Here is an 18,628-nt window from a genome sequence, read left to right as displayed (position 1 = left end):
TTTATGCGTTACAGCAAAGATACAAGTGTGCTTAACGGGAAGTTTGGGTTTGGGCTTTACAATAATAGTGGGCCCCCACATGGGCCCATCGGGCTTTAAGAAAGGTGAAGTGACTTCTGTTTTTTTTTTAATTTTTTCTTTTTGTCGTGGCGTCACCGCTACGACTGGAATTTCGTATAGAGTTTTAAATATATTATGTTTATTTATTTGGTGTTCGTTATTTATATAGCAAATCGACTTATTTGGATTCATCATATACATAAGATCCATCATAGAGAAGCATTTCGTACTAAGAATTTTCATACTAAACACGCAAAATTGAGACGTCTGGTTTAAAAAAAATTATATTCAATATATCATATTCTTGGATGATCGTGTAGAGTTTCCTACTTCGGACTACAGCAGAATAGTGTTACTATCTCAATCCAATTTTAATTGTCATAATGTTCTTTTTTAGGGTTAAATTATAAAAAAATTTAACTAGCATTTTATAATGTATTTTTCGTCATATTGGTATCCAAAAAAAATGAAATTTATAGTACTTTTCGTATAATTTTTGAATATGTAAATGTTTTGTTTAAAATATCTTATTAAGGTAATTTAATTTAACTTTGAAAATTAATTATATTAACTTTCGAAAAGCGCAACATGACAGATAAAAGTAGATGGAGGGAGTATTTACTCCCTCCGTCCAATAATAGTTGTGTACTATACTAAACATAGTTGTCCAACAATAGTTGTCTATTATATTAAACATAGTTGTCCAACAATACTTGTTCAATTTAAAAAATCAAAAAATAATTTACATTTCTCTTGCTATTAAATATTACTATTCATTATTTAACACATTTTTCAAAACATTAAATTTAATAAAGTCAAAGGATAATATAGTAATATTACTCCTATTATTTGCTGTATAATTTCTTGAGGAGTGTGCTAAGTCAATAATGGACAACTATGTCTTGATAGAGGAGTATAAGAGGTTTTTTTTTTGTTTTTCACTCTATGTTCGGAGCCTACATTGGAGTCCCGATTAAATTCGAATCGCGCACTGTATGGTCCATTTAATGATGGAGCTCCCAACAAGATTTTCTTCATACCCGAAGCTCGAATCTGAGACTTCTGATTAAGTGTGAAGCACGGGAAGCGTAAGAGTTAGTAACTGGATAAACGTGAAGTTTACTGGAAATTGTGCCTAATATCTTATAAGGTCGAATGAGAAGTTGACACGTATAAAGAGCTGAATTTTGGTGGGCCAGTGTGACAGAAAAGCATACGGCTTAAACAAGCGCGGAATAATTAGGTAATTTGATAAGATTAGTAATCTTATCAAATATATTTTCCGTAACACTAATAAGTATACATTAATTAATTAATTAATTATAGAGTAATAAAGTACTGTTATGTTACTTTGAAAATAGGGGGGAGGGGTAATCTAGACATTCTAATAAAAGCTTTTTTCCCGATTAAGTAAATGGTTATTTTATAACTTTAGACTAGATTAACCCTTTTAATTTAGTCGATCTTACTATGTATTTTAATTTTTGTTTAACTTTTTTCATTTATTAATATAAAAACGACATTATATTTAGTAAAGTATTAAATTCAAAATCTTAATTAGTTGTCTAGATCATAAAACTCAAATATTTTTATATATTAATTCAAAACTAGTTAAGATTTAAGAATCTTTTTATATTTTTAAGGCTATGAAAGATAAGGAGTACAATTAAAAAAGAGTGAATTATTATTCTTATTTTTCAATTTAATGATACTTGACATAAAAAAGGTGGATGAATTATTGGCGATAATTATGGAAAGGAATATGTTTGGAAGGGAATAATCTGGCAATAACAAACACACTTTAAATTATTATTGTGTAAGAAAACACAAAGAGAATAAATGACAACAAAATTAGTTGTCTATTTATATTTGTATTTGTATTTCCTTTTCTCTCTCTTAATTGGCAAACCAACCCAAGGAAAACATGAGGAGACTATTGATATTGAAAGCCTTGGATTAAATGGATTTTTATATTGTTTGATTCATAAGATAAAGGTGGAATATCAGTCATAAAATTTAAGATTGAATTTTTATTTAATTAAAGGTATAAATGTATTTACTTAATTCTAAATATCTCATTTTATCTTATTAAATTATGCATTATTTTACTTCACCTCTTAGATAGGATAAATTAATTTAAAAATTATAATCTTAATGATAATTCTAAAATATCTGAATTCACCATCCCAATTTGAACTCTAATGTGGAAACTATTTTTTTAAAACTTAAATCTAAGAAACTAAAGTTTCTTAAATATCTAGTACTTGAGTATTTGAAACACCACAAATAGAAAAGATTATTTTTGTTTTTTTCTCCTTTGATAAAGATTGATGATATTTCTGAATTTGTTGGTATATTGAATACTGAAAAAATCTGTGGAAAATCAGCTTAAGTTGATTGTACTTATAAGTTGTTCAATTCATGTCAATTTCATACATGAATGCCTTAATTTCACTAAATAATGTTTACAAAATTAAAAATTGCTATAATAGATATTCATGTTTTCTAATAATTCCCAAATACTTAAATATTTGATTTTTTCTTTTGGTGCTTGACTATTTTGAATTCGCTCGCATCGGACTTACTTAAAAACTAGGAGAATCATTAACAATTATTTATAGAGTCGAAACGTGTTTAATTAAGAGAGAAACAATTTTGTCCGCACCACCATGGTGCTAAATATTTGAATTCAAAGAATAACACTATCAAATAAATTAACAATTTCTTTGATTTATGACTTATCTATACCATCTTCAGTTCTTCTTCACTTGTAACTCCAACAACCAGCTATGGCAGTTTCTACACTAATTTCTATCCCAAAATTGCCCCTTTTACCCCAAACAAACAGAACCCAATTTCTCCATTTTGCAAAGCAAAGGTCCCAATTTTCTGCCCCCATTGAATGCAGCTCATCTCAGAACTTGAAAAATGCAGCTACAGTTTTGGGGGTCACTGGAATTGCTTTGGCCACATTCATGGTGGGACCTGCTACAGCATCTGCTTCTGAAATAGCTATAATGGGTTCTTCTTTACAGTTTAATGAACCCTCTAATGCTCTCTCCTTACCCACTTGGGCTATTCATGTTTCCAGTGTTGTTGAATGGTATTTACTCTGCAATACACCATTGTTTCTAAGTTCTAGTTTGTTTTTCAATTTATTTTGCATGAGTAGCAGAAAGATTGCAACTTTAGGTTTTTTTTGGTATGGGGATGGATAGACAAAGTTATTCCATGGATTGGGTATATATGTGATAACTTATCCCGTCATTGTAGTATGAATGTTGGAATAAATAAGTTCGGGACTAAATACCCCTAACAAAATGCTGATTATCCCTTATCCCTTGTACCAAATGACCCCTTAGGTGTGTTTGATATCTGACAGTTTTCTTGCTTATTTTCTGGTGTTTGGACTTTGGTATGTAAGCAGAAAAATATTACATTTTAAAAAAGTTCATATATAATCTAAGGCAAACAGCCAAACACTATAGGGGTGGGGGTGGGGAGGTGGAGGCGAGGGTGAAGTGTGTTGGAGGGCATGGATGGAGCTAGGTATACCAAAGGGTGGTCACATTGCCGGAAAATTAGTCAAATATTATCTTTTATACATGTACATATTCAATTTGGAACATTCTTAACAAAAGTCCTAACTTTGCCATTATTGGAGAGTGGGGAGGAGACCATCCGTGTCGAATGCTACTCATAGAACTTGTTTTTCCTACTTCTAGTTCTACCGAAGTTCAAGAACGTATTTTCCTAGAGAAACATTTTCCAAAAATTTTGACCAACTAAACATGTAAAAATTGGAAAACATGTTCTCCTCTGAACCAGACGCACCCGTACAAGTTAGAACCGACAGAAAAGAAAAATAGTGCAAAATAAATTAGGACAAGGGAGTATGTTTTTTGTGCTTAATGAAATGACTTCTAATACTTTGTTTAATAGGGTTACTGCAATGGCTCTGGTTTGGCAATATGCGGAGAAGTCTGGAAATGATTCTTGGAAGGGACTCTCTTGGGGCATGGTGAGTAATGTGGTGCATGTTGATTCAATAACATGCATTTAGTCGTAACTCGTAACTTCAGTTAAGTTTTGTGCTTTTTACTCTAAAATGTTCCGTATGTACCATTAATTGGCCAATGAGGGCACCACAAAAGGTTAGGCCAAGGTATTGTAACAAAAAGAATCACAGGTTCAATTCTCACCCGCAAAGTTCCTGGCTTTTCTCCAATTTATGTTACTTCTCCCCCTAAATGTGCTAGTAGTATGAAATTTGGTTGCTAAGACTATTTGTGGGTTATTGTTAAAATTGTCAATGGCATGCATGTATTCATTGATATTCATGTGTTTGTCTCAGTATATACACTTATACATAACTATAATTTATAAAGCCATAGTACAGATATGTAGGTTAAGAGAGGTGGCTCTTTGACGGTATAGGGAATAATTTGGGGTTTATTGAGTTGAAGAAAGAGTCAGAGGAAGGGGTGGCATTTGAGATGCTCACATTTTTTGCTCCATACTTACTGAAACTTCATGTATGTTTGTCAAAACACAAATACTATTACTATTTCCCTATAGATTTAAACATAATTGAAGGGACTAGGTGAGTCAGAAGAAGGGGTGGCATTTGAGATGCTCACAGTTTTTGCTCCATACTTACTGAAACTTCATGTATGTTTGTCAAAACACAAATACTATTACTATTTCCCTATAGATTTAAACATAATTGAAGGGACTAGGTGAGTCAGAAGAAGGGGTGGCATTTGAGATGCTCACAGTTTTTGCTCCATACTTACTGAAACTTCATGTATGTTTGTCAAAACACAAATACTATTACTATTTCCCTATAGATTTAAACATTATTGAAGGGACTAGGCGAGGCCATTGTGTGTTATTTGAGCAGCTAGTTAAGTCTCTGGATATAAAAGCTCTTCTGTAGTGAAATTGTTGCTACAAGAAAGTTTTAGTGTCACATATTTTCTATATTTTAATGATTAGTATATTTGTCTTTTGATGAGTAGTATGCTTTGAACCGACAAATTAGGTTATACTAAGTGTTTGTATCTTAACAATATGGTTAACTCTCAAACTAGATCGAGCAGCCAGATTTCCATCCTAAGTTAAAGGTTGAATGTGCTCAATCATATTCTAGCGAAAACAGGAAATTAAGCTTCTCTTTCAACTTCAGGCTGGATATGCTTGGTCATACTCTAGTGAAAGAAGGAAATTAACCCTCTCTTTCCACTTCTTAACTTCTATTCTTTTTGTGAAGAACTACTTTCTTGAACTTGCTTAGCCATGTTGTTTAACGTGACATTTGTCGAGTAGGAACACTTTCTGATGAGCCAGATAACTGGACAGTCAGTGACCTGGGAGAGTGGGAGTTGGCCTCTTTCATCCTTTCTTTTTGTGAAATTTTGGAACATTCATCTAAATCGCTGTTGAAATCAACTGTGGTAATAGGTGATGAACATATACAGAGTCCATTGGAAATTAAAAATATTCCAAGCAGGGGACATGGTTAAGTGGTTATCGAACCTGAAACTGTCTTGATGCATGTCAGTTCCTTTTGAAAAAATTAGAGCTTTCTTTAAAGTAACTAGGTAACCGATGTATTGTAGACCAGTCTTTAAAAAAAATGAAGTCCTTACAGTTATTTAATGAGATGCAAGTAAGGTAACCTCGCAATCAATCATGTTATATGTCATGGAAAAGTGTCAATTAGGTGAGATTCTTGAAACTAACATAGTGACGGAGCTATGAACCCAGTTACTATCACCTTGAGGTCGATAAAGGAACCGAATTCAAATTTTAGATCCACCTTGTGATTACTTACTTTTCCATGTATCTAATAAAAAATTTGAATAAAATAAGAGAAATATAACTATAGAGAAGTTTGATGCACTAAGGGATGGATGGCTCATTTTAAATTCCTAAAGTATGTCTGATGGGAAATGATAATTACTTGTGATCCTCCTGGTGCTTCCAACAGCTCCATGTTTGTACTCTAAAACTTTAAAGGAATTAACAGTCATAACTGACTTTTTTTTATCAGGTAAAGTAGAAGTTTCATTAAGTTCGCATCCAGTGGATGCTGGAATTACATCAGTGAGCAAAAAGAAGTTTGGCTCCTTTACGGTGAATTTCCTTAATCGTCATAATTGACATGTAACTGCTGTTGTTTAAGCTAATGGGGAAGTGCTCTGGAAACAATACATCCCATATCCCCTTCTCTAATAGTTTAAGAGTTTAAGCTTTTAGATGAGGTGGTCACACGATATAACACTCTTATCCCATTTCCTCTTTTGGGAGAAATGAAATGATATCTAGGCTCTGGAGGTTTCGGAGTCTTGGTTAAAAGGTTACCACATGCTATTGGTATTGGTTTCTCTTCTTTTTCCCAGTGTTTTCCCTGATCATATATTACCTTCCTTTTTGCACCATCTTATTGGTTCTTTAGCAGCTTATGTGTACTACTTTTTGATCTAGGTGCCCCTGCTAGGTGGAGCATTTTGTGCCTGCACATGGCATTTCTTTTACAACTCCGAGTCCCTTGAGGTAAGTAGATCAATTCTTATAGTATTTCCTTTAAGGTAAGAATTTCTACCATATGCCATGAATATTATGAGGTTAAAAATAAAAACAAAAATAATATATTATCAACTACCAATACTTTCCAGAAATTCAATGATAACCTCTCATAACTACTACATCCCCCAGGACTTAGTTCAAGTGACAAAGGTTGAGGGACTTGTGACTTAGGTCACAGGACTAAGCCTCATATTTAAGTGGAGAAGGATAGAGGGGCAAACCGATTGTCCTTGAGCTTGGAAGGATGCGGTTGGTCCTAAGATTTGGCCCCAGACGGATTTCTCTATTATAAAAACTACTTTCCAGCTCTTTGTTTCTATTTGTTTGCTTTAGCCTTAACTCATCCTGTCCTCGTATAGGGACATCTTTTAAGTGAACCTGAATTTAGACTATTGGTTACACACACCTTTGACAATTGATGTAATACGAAAGGTGATAAACTTGAAAACTAACCACCAACTAATCTGAAAGTAACTGTTTGGGGAAAAAAACAAATGGAAGCCACGGCTTAATGCTTCCAAGATTTTGTTGATTTGGCCTCCCACTTTCACTCATTTGATGGAATAGGAGAATATAATTCTTCTTTTCATAATTTAACCCGACTTCGGTATATTTACAAGAGCTGATTGTTCAAACCATAAGGCAATACACATGCAGCTTGTCCTTGTTTATATTCATTTTTTCCCATTTGAAAGATTTCCCAGTATTCTTACACAATTCTTATCTTGTTTTATGATTTTAATTGACATGCATTTGATGCATGAGTTTCAGGTATTAGTGGCTCTACAAGCAGCTTTGACAGTTCTTGGTAATGCAACAATGTGCATCGCTGCATTCCGTATATACAGATCACAGGAGCAATAAAGGAATTATTGATCTTTGAGTTTGGTTTACCTCCTCAAATTTCATCACTCGTCCGGTTTCCTTATCTACATGGTACTTCATTTGATTTCTTGCAGTCTTTCCTGATGTTTGCATTAAACAGAAACTTTGTTCATTGAAAATGCTAATTGATTTTGCAGAAGACGAAACATTATATGACGAACACTGTAACACATCGTACATAGTTGATACAAAGTATGTAGAATAAGACAGTGTCTATTCCATGGTAGGAAGTTAAAAGCTTTTAGCAAGAAAGCCAGTGTGGATAGAGCTGTCCCCGGAAGACAATTATTCTGCCTTTTTGGTGACTGGTGAGTTTGTCAAGAAACTTTCTTGACTTTAGCCTTTCTAGTTGCATTGATGTACATACTTTAAACAACTCCTTTTAGACATCTTAAGGTGGCAATTATTGACTTTCTAGGAACTGTTGTTGTCAAATATCATATCTGGAATCTTCAACACTCTTCTTCTTTATGTACTGTATTATTTTCTCATATTACCTTCTTTATGGCAAACTGCAACCTCTCTGCAGTTTGGTTGTATGAATACAACAGCATAGTGATTTGTCATTTGTCTCTGTTATTGGCCTCGATCCTCGAGTGTATGGCATTGCAAGACTATCAATCAACTATACCTCACTCACAAATTAATACGGTTTGGCTGTATGAATCCTCTGTATCTATCCCATTTTACATGTATATGGCACTTCGCACGTAGAAGTGACAATTCATATAGCCGACTTCCATCAGTTTGGGACTGAGGTGTAGTTGTTGTTACCCACTAATTTACAAATTCACAATATATGTGTCCCTATGTTGTGGAGGCAACTGGTCTTAAACCTTGCATTCTTTTAGAGTAGAGGTGAATATTAAAATGGTTGGGATTTTTATATAGAAAGCTTTTATGTAAGATAGAATCCTAAGCACAAGTTTAGGTCAATGCATAGGGAAGTGTCTGTACCTTTAATAATACCTTGAGGGCCAAAGTTAATTGAGTTATTTCAAATGCTATTATGATTTCACAGGCCATTTTGTTGACCTTGTACATAACTTTTTAGAGGCAAGTGTTACCTCTCTAAATACACACTAACAAGTTTGACTACTTGTTACATCCCTTAGCACCCAAAAAATTGATGTTAAACACCATAATATTACTAATTTTCTATAAAGTTTAAGTTTTGCCTACTGATAGTGTAAGAAATTTTCATATAGTCAGGTATATTTATATGATAAGATGTTATAATTTGTTACATTACACTGGCAGTGTAGGATAATAAAAAGAAAAAGCCTTTTGACCTGTTGAGCGAGAGCCCTTCCACACAGGCTATGGCCAACTGTAGTATCTGTTCGATCTCATGGCCAGACAATAATACTATTACGCTCATGAGTAGAATCTTAACGTAAGCCTATCTTTTGATGCATATAACTTAAATCATTTTCTATAAACGGTCTTTTCCTTCTTTTTGCTCTTCATGCTTCACAAATTAGTGTAACCCTACGAGTAGAGTATAGGGGCTAAGATGTACGCAATCATCCCCCTCCCCTTATGGTATAGAGAGTTTGTTTTCGATTGATCCTTGACACTCATCCTCCCTTATTCGGGTTTGAAACAGACATTGATAAATTATTATTTTTGATATCTTTCATAAAAGTGGAGTTTTGTAGTAAATTAAAGGAAGGATTACTTAAATTAAATAAACCTAATGTTGCCATAGAGAAGAGACAGTCTCGAGCCAACAGCCTAGACTTTTGAAAAAGTGTTTTTATCTTTCTTATGATTTTAGTTAAAACCCCTCACGTGTTGAGAACCTTCAAACAACTCCCTTTCTTGGGAAAAAGAAAAAAAGGTTGTTTTTGTTTGGAATTATGTAATAATACATTATCCTAAAGTACATTTTTATGGGGTCTAAACCAAGACTAATCTCCTATTTTTACTGTTAATTACTTTGCTTGTTAGAGCATTTCTTCCCCATCTTTTTATGTACTCAAATGAGTAAATTAGCATCCACATGACTAGTTGTGACATCCCCGATAAAAGGTGGATTTGGCATAACTGACAGACTTTTAGTTGACAAGCTTCTGAAGATGAGGTGTACATGACACCTTTCGCGAATTTCACATCAAAATGTGAGAGATAATAATTAAAGAATTTTATAATGAATAATACGCATGTTTTTAAGACGCGTAAAGACAAATTTGTAATGGCCAAAACTCAAAGCCTATAATATGTACAATGAGCTTGAGTTGTAACATATACGCATTTAAATTAGTATTGTGAATGAGCAACAACTAAACTAGTCAGCAAAAAAGCAACAACTAATTAAGATAGTTAGCAATATTGGCCATTATTTCACGAATATGTTGACTTTCTTTCATTTTTCCTTTTTAATTTGAGACGTTGCTTATTCATAGTGCTCACATCTCTCGCCTATATATCGGGAAAATGTCTAAATAAGACTTCAACATCAACATTGTTTCCAAATTCCCTATAATGTCTATGAATATATCCACAAATTGCAATTCAATTTCCACTAATTAATAATTAATTAAGGTTTAAACCCTACCAACACTTCATTTTTGTTACTTCCCAAAAACATTTGAGATGAAAAAGTTTATCCTAATTCTTTTTTTTTTTAGCATCTAAAGGACCAAACACACATGCTAGCTATATTATAAAGTTTGTCAGATTTAGAAGTTTCACATATTCATCTGCTGCTACTTGGATTTGATGTACTATTGAAAAGGAGAAAAAATAATACTCCCTCCGTTTCACAAAAGATGACCTCCTTTCCTTTTTAGTCCGTTTAAAAAAGAATGACCTCTTTCCTTTTTTGGTAACATTTTACTTTTGCTTTCCACGTGGCATGTTTAAGACCACAAGATTAAGGGCAATTTTGTACATTTGACATAACTTTAATTTAGGATCACAAGATTCAAAAGTCTTCTTTATTTACTTAAACTTCGTGCCAAGTCAAACCAGGTCATTCTTTGTGAAACGGAGGGAGTAGTTACTTTTTCCATGGAAACAGCACAACAAAGTACATCCAAATCAAGAGGACCAAGCATTCTTTTTATTGCGGTTCGAGCCTTGGGTATGGAGTCGTTTTTAATAGAAAATGTCTTTATCTCTAACGTGAATCCAAATTAGTCGACCACAAAACAAATAAGGCATAAATTTTGATATAAGTCAAATATATTTAATATTCAATTAATTAAACTGTGTATTTTTTTCGTCTCTTCATATGGAAAATATGTTAAATTTGAATTATTTTTAAAACTATATTGACATAACACATCAATATCTATTCATGAATATTCACAAATTATAGATTTAATATGCTTAATCAGATAAGACAAGGATTGAAATTAAAATTTACTGATAAAGGACCAAATTAGCCCTTATAACAATGTAAAATGAAGTAATTTATGAAAATAACACAAGTAGCATTATAGCTTGAATAAGACATGTACACATACAAAATTAAATATATTATTTTGCATCCACACTTTTTTTCTCATAATAATTAATATAATAAAACAGTTATTTTGTCAATTTAGTAGTGGGTAGATGGGGGGTCTCTTTGGTAGAGACTCTATCAAACTTAGAAAATTTCTTTTGAAATTCAGTCATCAAAGCAATATTTTCTTCATGTAAAAGACTTGCTTTCTTTCTCAATTTCTCATTTTCCTGTAAAATACTCATATTTTCCATATAAAGCTTCAAATTTCTCATTTCCATATCCACCTTAGTTTCTTTTCCCTCACTTCTTTTCCTCCTGCAAAAAAACAATAATAAAATATACTTTAACATGGTATCAGAATATACAAGAGATTATATAGTACTTTAACATGATGTCTGAACAAACAAGAGATTTCATATTCGAATCTCAATGTGACGACCAAACGAATTAGGTTCATATTGAGGGAGCTGAGATATGATATAATTAACTACTAGTCCTAATTAAGAAAAACATATACTTCCTCTTATAATTTAAGCTTTTAAATGTGACGATTGTTTTGTACTATAAAATTTGTATTTACCTTGCAAGCCTATGAAGTTGAACTCGAGAGATCTTTGGTCTTTGTTTTTTCTGCATAGAAAAATAAAGAGGACGTGATGAATTATTACTCCATTCTGTTGAACTTATACACATTTTGTTTTCTTGTGAAGAAGAGAGAAATATTGGTGAAATTTGGTATATGATAGAAATTTGAAGTGGAAGTAATATGAAGGGTGGTGAGATCCTATAAATAGGTGGAATTGTAGTTTTCAATATGTGTAATAAGCATTATTTCCCCATGTGGTGCCCTGCCTATTTTTCGTACTCTGATTCAATTTTTTAATAATAATAATAATATATTTTTAACTTTAAATTGCTTATTACGTTAATTGAAATGATTTATATTTAATAAATATTTTTGAATTATTTTAAATTATAAGTTTCAAAAGCCTTTTATTCTTGATTAAATTTTTATTAAATTAAATTATGTCACATAAATTGAAACGACGGGAGTAACTAATTAGGGAAAGGAAAAAAAGGAGAGAGAGAGTAAGGGCTAATAATATAATTTTTCAAGTATAGTAATGATGACTAGGGTACTAATGATTACAAATAGCAGCAACCCATCTATTTCCATGAAGAAAAAGCCTTAGAAGAGGGATATGTTTCTCTTACTTATTAATAACTCCGAGGTGATTTAGTGGTCAATAAAATGAAATCGAATAGTTTTAACTTTTAAGTATGTGATTTATATAAAATTACTTGATATCGATCTATACAAGTATGAAGTAAAAGATATTTATATGAAATTAATCAATATACGTATAAGTTAATCCGATAGTTATGTATGATTTATGAAGAGCATCTATGGACAATATATAATTTCTCATCAAAGAAATTTCTGTATTTGTCATGTTCAGGTTAATTGAGAAATATATATACCAATGTTTTTTTTCCCATGTAAATATACCAATGTTCACCTACTATTCCTATTACTTATTCACTATTCACCTACATATCCATGCTTATGAATGCACATTACTCTTGGTCCAACCTGAGGTAATTTAAAATGTTATTATCTGATATTCAAAATTTATTAGTCCGATTAATTTAGATACGCATCATATATGATCTATTTAAAGGAAAAGTGTTCTTAAGTTATTTAAAGTTTCTTTACTCTTGTAACTAGTTCAGACTTCATATGTTAAGTTAGAAGTGAACAAATCTTGTTCATCTCACTCAACATATCGTTAACTTATTTGAATTAGTATGTAGATACAAGAATGTGCAAATTAAATGTGCAGGAATTTCATCCATTCCACTTATATTTAGAGACTCGAACTAGCATATCACATTTATTTTGTTTAAAAAAAAATCTCTTTTATTTTTGACTTTTTTTTTAATTTTAACTTTTTGCATAACATGTTTAAAATCACATTATCAAATTAAAACTAGACAAACAAATTAAAAAGTGAATGACATTTATTATTTTTCATACAATAAAGATTAGCAACATAGACATTTTGTCTCTTGTTGAGAACATTTATATATGTCAGCATAATTAAATAAGATATGTATAGTTCTTTAATATTTCACCTGTCTGTCACCTACTATTAGTTCTTTAGTACCTACACTATTTGGGTACGTAGCAAAAGGATCACGTTATTTTAGCCTTTTTTTAGCCAAATTAAAGTGTGGATTTAAAATTTAAAATTTGTAATTTGTGAATTATGAATTTACCGTCTTAGTCATTATATTTATAATTAAATAATTATATAAGATTTGAGTAAAAATTATTGAATTTATCTGAATCTATATTTAATATAAGTATGAAGCTATGGATTCACGTGATCATGAACATTTTTGCTCAAAACTCTATATATGTATGGAGTAATAATTACTTAATACGTAAATATTTCATTATTATTATTATTATATATTAATTTAAATTATTATAAAAACTCCTAAATTTTATATACTCGATCGAACCACTGCGATGACTTTCAATTATTATGTTGATGAAGTTATAGTCTATAGTTATTGGTGCAGTACACAATTTATTATGATACGCCTGGCATGTGAAAGTAATAAGTGATAGAGAAATTAAAAAAAGAGGGCCAGTTCAATTTTATTTTTTTAATTAATGCCAGTTCAATTTAATATTATACTCATCTGTCTATTTTACTCTTCCATGTAATTGAGTACCCCTTTTTGGATTTATTCTAAATTTTTCTTGCGCAGGAAAATAAATATCAGACCAAAAATAATTACTGTAATAATAACTAATTACTACTAACAGTGACGGATCTAGAATATAGCGAGGAAGTTTACTCCTTTCGGTAATAAATTACATTATATATAAAAGATATTTTGAATCTTCTAAATATAAAATTAGAAGTTAATTCAATAATTAAGATAATTCAAAATTTATCTCGTGAAAAATCTGTATCCGCCACTAATTATTATAGTAGTAATAGTATTAATATTAGTTACATAGCTATAGTCAGATGGTGGGGTATTTTGCTTTGCTGGATTCTTAACTACTTGTGACCTTTCCTTATTACCACAGCCATTTATTTACGTACTATGAATAATTTGAGTACGATTATCTAATTACTGAATCAATAAATATTATATACATATTTTATATATATATATATATATATATATATTATAATTTTTTAGTTAATTGTAATTAAATTTGTTTGTATTTTTGGATAAATCTATTTTTTGATCGAACTCTTTGCTCCTACAAAGTAATATAAGAGAGATTTGGATTACTTATTTATTTTGTCACGGTACATCCAATCTTTGTATATGCCAAAATTAAGGAGTTAATAAGGGTCTCTTAGTTGATTAATACTAATAATTAAACACGTGTGCATGCATTTAATTAATAATTAATAATTAACCATATAATCATAAGTCACAAAGTATGATTAACTAAAAATGTCAATCTCAACACTAGGGGCCTCTATCTTAGCTTCCTTTATTAAACTTTATTATATCACTTTATTAGGGGTTTCAATGGACAAATAATAAAACTATTGTTATAATTTGAAAGTTTTGCTTTTATCTTGGACCCTTGGAGGTGTCATTTATTCAACACTAAAAAAGAAAACAATTTTCCAACTTGTCTCTATCATAATTCATTATAAGATGTTTGAACACAAATATCAAAGAGTCAAATTCAATCTTGAGGACCTTTATTTTATTTTATATTTTGAAACCCCATCTTATTAGGTCTCTACCAATATTTTCTCATCTATATTTGATGGCAATGTCTTATGATTTCAAGTTGTACAAAAAAAAATTACAAAAATTTGTACTATAAGGTTTATAGAGTCTATATGCATATGATGGTGTACTAATAACAATGACATGCACTAGAAATTTTTAAAAATATTTTAGTAAAGTCTATAATTTGCCTAAATTCATGGAATGCAAAAATATCCTATTCCCCCCTTTTTAGTATGGGCCACAAAGAAATGGATAAGTTGGCTCAATTTTTCCAATTTTCATTAATCTTAAATTTGTCTATAGTCTAGTATGAATTAATTTCGTCTTAACGTACAATTTTCAGTGTATTCTCATAAAATAAAAGGTACTCAGAACTATTATATAATTACTTGAAGATAAATATAATAATCAAATCGAAAGAATAAAAAAATCAAATGCCTGCCTCAGCTCGAATAAGTGCATATGTAAGCAAATAATGTTATGTTGAAGTGTAGCACAAAGCCACTCAAACCTTCACTTATTCTTTCTTTTACTACTACAACTACATGACCACTATACGGCTATGTATATTATGAGAGCTAATTGGACTATATTGTATAATTTTATTTATTTTTGTATATAGATCAATAGAGATCTCTCTATGTGTATATATATATATATATGTTGTACTAGTCAACTAGGAAATTAACATGGCTACTTTTTCCATATTGTTCTTCTCCATTCTCAAGTACTATCTGTCCAAGTTGATCAATTTTGTACACCAATTATATGATGGCCTATGCCTTCACATGTATCCACAATCATGTTACACCATGCATTTATATTGTAGGGTTATTTTGAGGTCCATTTTAGTGACACACACCCCAGCCTCCCTTCTACCAATAGGTGTAGTGTAAAATTTTGATAGGATATCGTATTTGAACATCGCTATTTAATATATATTTATATTCTTAAAAAACCGGTTTATTCTATTCACTTTGAGATAATTGTGATATGCAATGTCTGAAGTTTCATATGGTTGAAGTTCAGCATATACATGTGATTGAAGTTTAATGTCAATCATATGTAACTTCAGATACGGTATCTGAAGTTATTTCGAAATGGATAAATTTGTATCACGCATTGTAAATATGGAGCATAATCAAATGGTGGATCCAAAATCGGGAATCTTTGCACTACTGTCTATACGAGTGGTAAACGGTTAATCTAGACTAGATTTGGACGGATTAAAATAGATTGAATCAATCAGTGAATCATTGTCTAAATTTATCTAATATTTATTTGGGCTAAAACGAAATGGAGTAAGATGAGCTAAATAATTGATCATAACATAATCCTTCCAACTCTTACCAATTTTTTATTTCTTTGTTCATTTTCTTATAATTTACTTAATTACCAAAAAACTAATAGTAAACCTTTTTTTTTTTTACCAGGGTTACATATTTAGTTCAAATCAACCCAAATTTTGAATGAGTCTTAATTGAGTGGGTCAATGTGAGTACATCGAGTTAATAAAGCCGATTTATTTTTTATAATAACTATTGATTAAGTAACTTGTTATCTGAGAAATCAACTCCGTAAACGTCATGAAATTAAATAGGTGTTGAGCAATCGATTGCCATCCGCACTTGGTTACTACTTGTTCATTATCAACATCATATATAACTGGCACTTCCCCACTAATTATATATCTTTTTCATAATGTCAACATTGATATTTAGAATAACTATTCAAGATGTAAATTATTACTATATTTGTATATACCATACAAGTAATAATGAATTTTGAATTATAGTTCAGTTGCACTATTTTCATGTATAAATATACGTCTATACCCACCGCACTTTCCGTGTCACACAATTCTTCTCTTTATAATTTCCATTTTTATTTAAAATTGTTTTTTTTTAGATATGGTGCGACAATATATAATACAATTAATCATCAATCGTAATAGAATTGAATTTGCTCAAAAAGTTTAAATATATACGCCTAGTCTGAATATTTATTTATTCATTTTTAGCGATATTTGCTACTATATTCACCAACAAGCAATATATGAGCAAATAGTATACCAAAATCAAATATTGTCTGAAAATCCAATATATTGAATATGTTGACTTAATTAATTAACAATATATAATTTAAACGAAATATGCGGCCATTGAATTAAAATCTTAGATTTGTGGCTGCTTAAATAACAATATATAGTTAATCGTCTATTTGGATTCCAAAGTAAACTGCCAAAAAGAAAATGTGACTTTGAAAAAAAGGAAATTATAGTAAAACAAAATAACAGAAAATATATTTAGCATATAATTAGTAAAATTTAAAAATGAAATGTGGCAAGAAAGTATAATTTATGTGAGTTATAATTTTGTTTTATTTTTGTGCAAGTTTTCTAGCTCTCCATACAGAATGATATTCTACCAAGGCAGTTTAAGTTAGGCCCAACAAAATGAAAAGTCCAAGAAGCATTGACACTTAACTAGCCCAATTTTAGTCTATAACTGCTAATTTGGTTATTTTGTTAAATTTTAGTCACTGCTAAGTTTGGCTATTTTGTTAAATTTTGGGCCCAACCGTAAAGACTAACTAGCATCTCAATTGGTAAAGCTTAGATTATTACTTTGCTATGATGTTTAACGTTTTCGCTTTCTACTGTTACTTTGATTTGCTTTATTTGAATCGAAGCTTTTTTTTTAAAGCAATACACGCACTCTATCCTTTCCGACATCACTTTGTGGAGGAGTTTCACTGTGTACACTCCTAATTAATCCAACACGTGTACAATAACAAAACTAAAAAGAAAAACACTATGGGATCATAATTTCTTTTAAAAAAATATTGTAACTTTGTTCTGTCAGCATATCTATGATTTCAGTTTAGTGTGATCGTACGGTGACAAAGACAAATCAACTTTTGTACTGAATGGAAAATCAGCGGCCCTTACTTTACGGTGTGCGGCAACAGTTAGGCAAATACCAAAACCTCTTGCCGTACAAAACAAGCAAATCTCTGTACTTTTGGCTTTACAAGTTTCTTATACGTACAATTTTGGGATAAGGGTATGAAAAAGGATAAACTACATAACTACACATATATCACTACCATATATACTATATTTACCTCTAGTTTAAAATAATTACATATATGGTCACTTTTAATATTTATATCATATATTTTAAAAAATTTAATCAGATACACTAATTCCTTAAATAAGGAGTTGAATAATTATCTACTCCTTAATTAATGGTCCATATCCATTAACAAGTCAAATCATCTTCTTCTTTTTTTCACATATGCCGTTTCTTCCGTAAGCCCATCCCTCCTTCTTCCTTAATTCATATTTTCCCTCTTTCTTCCTTCATCCTCTCAATATATGTTTGCTTGTTCAAATCAACATTATACATATAGGTTTGTTTCGATTATTTTATTATTCTCACGTATTTTAATTTTATATCTGAGTTACAGTTCATAATGTTCTAAAGTTCAATTTTATAGAATTTTTACAAATTAGGTTTTATATTTTTTGATTTTGTTGTTTCTCGGACACTTTTAATGGTTGAACATTCCCAAAATCGGATGATTCTCGTCAAAGGTACTACACATTAACAATACTATACTAAATCAAAACAACTTTTATTTGCTCATTTTCACTCATCAATTTCTCATTGTAGGGACTGACTCTTCATCCGCCAACATTCAAGTCGAGAATAGATCTAAGTATAGGAATGACTCAATCAAGATGAAGAATTACGCCAAGCTTTAATTAAGAGAAAAAAATACACCATTAGATTCACATCAACTGCAACGATGTTGGATACACATCAGGTGTACATGTATCTAGTTAAGAGT

General features: G+C 30.8%; 1 protein-coding gene and 1 long non-coding RNA gene across 2 annotated transcripts; one reads left to right on the top strand and one right to left on the bottom strand.

Annotated features, from left to right (window-relative positions):
* The first annotated feature begins 2,786 nt into the window (after window positions 1-2,786).
* On the top strand, window positions 2,787-8,115 carry LOC102602685 (ycf49-like protein). The gene is made up of 5 exons (XM_006363653.2): window positions 2,787-3,163; window positions 4,003-4,081; window positions 6,550-6,618; window positions 7,423-7,587; window positions 7,674-8,115. The coding sequence occupies exons 1-4, from the start codon at window positions 2,850-2,852 to the stop codon at window positions 7,513-7,515; spliced, it is 555 nt and encodes a 184-aa protein (XP_006363715.1). The 5' UTR covers window positions 2,787-2,849; the 3' UTR covers window positions 7,516-7,587; window positions 7,674-8,115.
* Window positions 8,116-10,955: 2,840 nt separating this feature from the next.
* On the bottom strand, window positions 10,956-11,760 carry LOC102602347 (uncharacterized). The gene is made up of 2 exons (XR_001471821.1): window positions 11,574-11,760; window positions 10,956-11,308 (listed from the first exon to the last, which is right to left on the bottom strand). It is a non-coding gene; the product is annotated as an uncharacterized lncRNA (long non-coding RNA).
* Between the last annotated feature and the right edge of the window lie 6,868 nt (window positions 11,761-18,628).

This window comes from Solanum tuberosum, unplaced genomic scaffold, assembly GCF_000226075.1.
Source record: "Solanum tuberosum cultivar DM 1-3 516 R44 unplaced genomic scaffold, SolTub_3.0 scf00445, whole genome shotgun sequence".
Taxonomy (NCBI): domain Eukaryota; kingdom Viridiplantae; phylum Streptophyta; class Magnoliopsida; order Solanales; family Solanaceae; genus Solanum; species Solanum tuberosum.
This window is presented reverse-complemented; position numbering and strand designations above follow the sequence as displayed.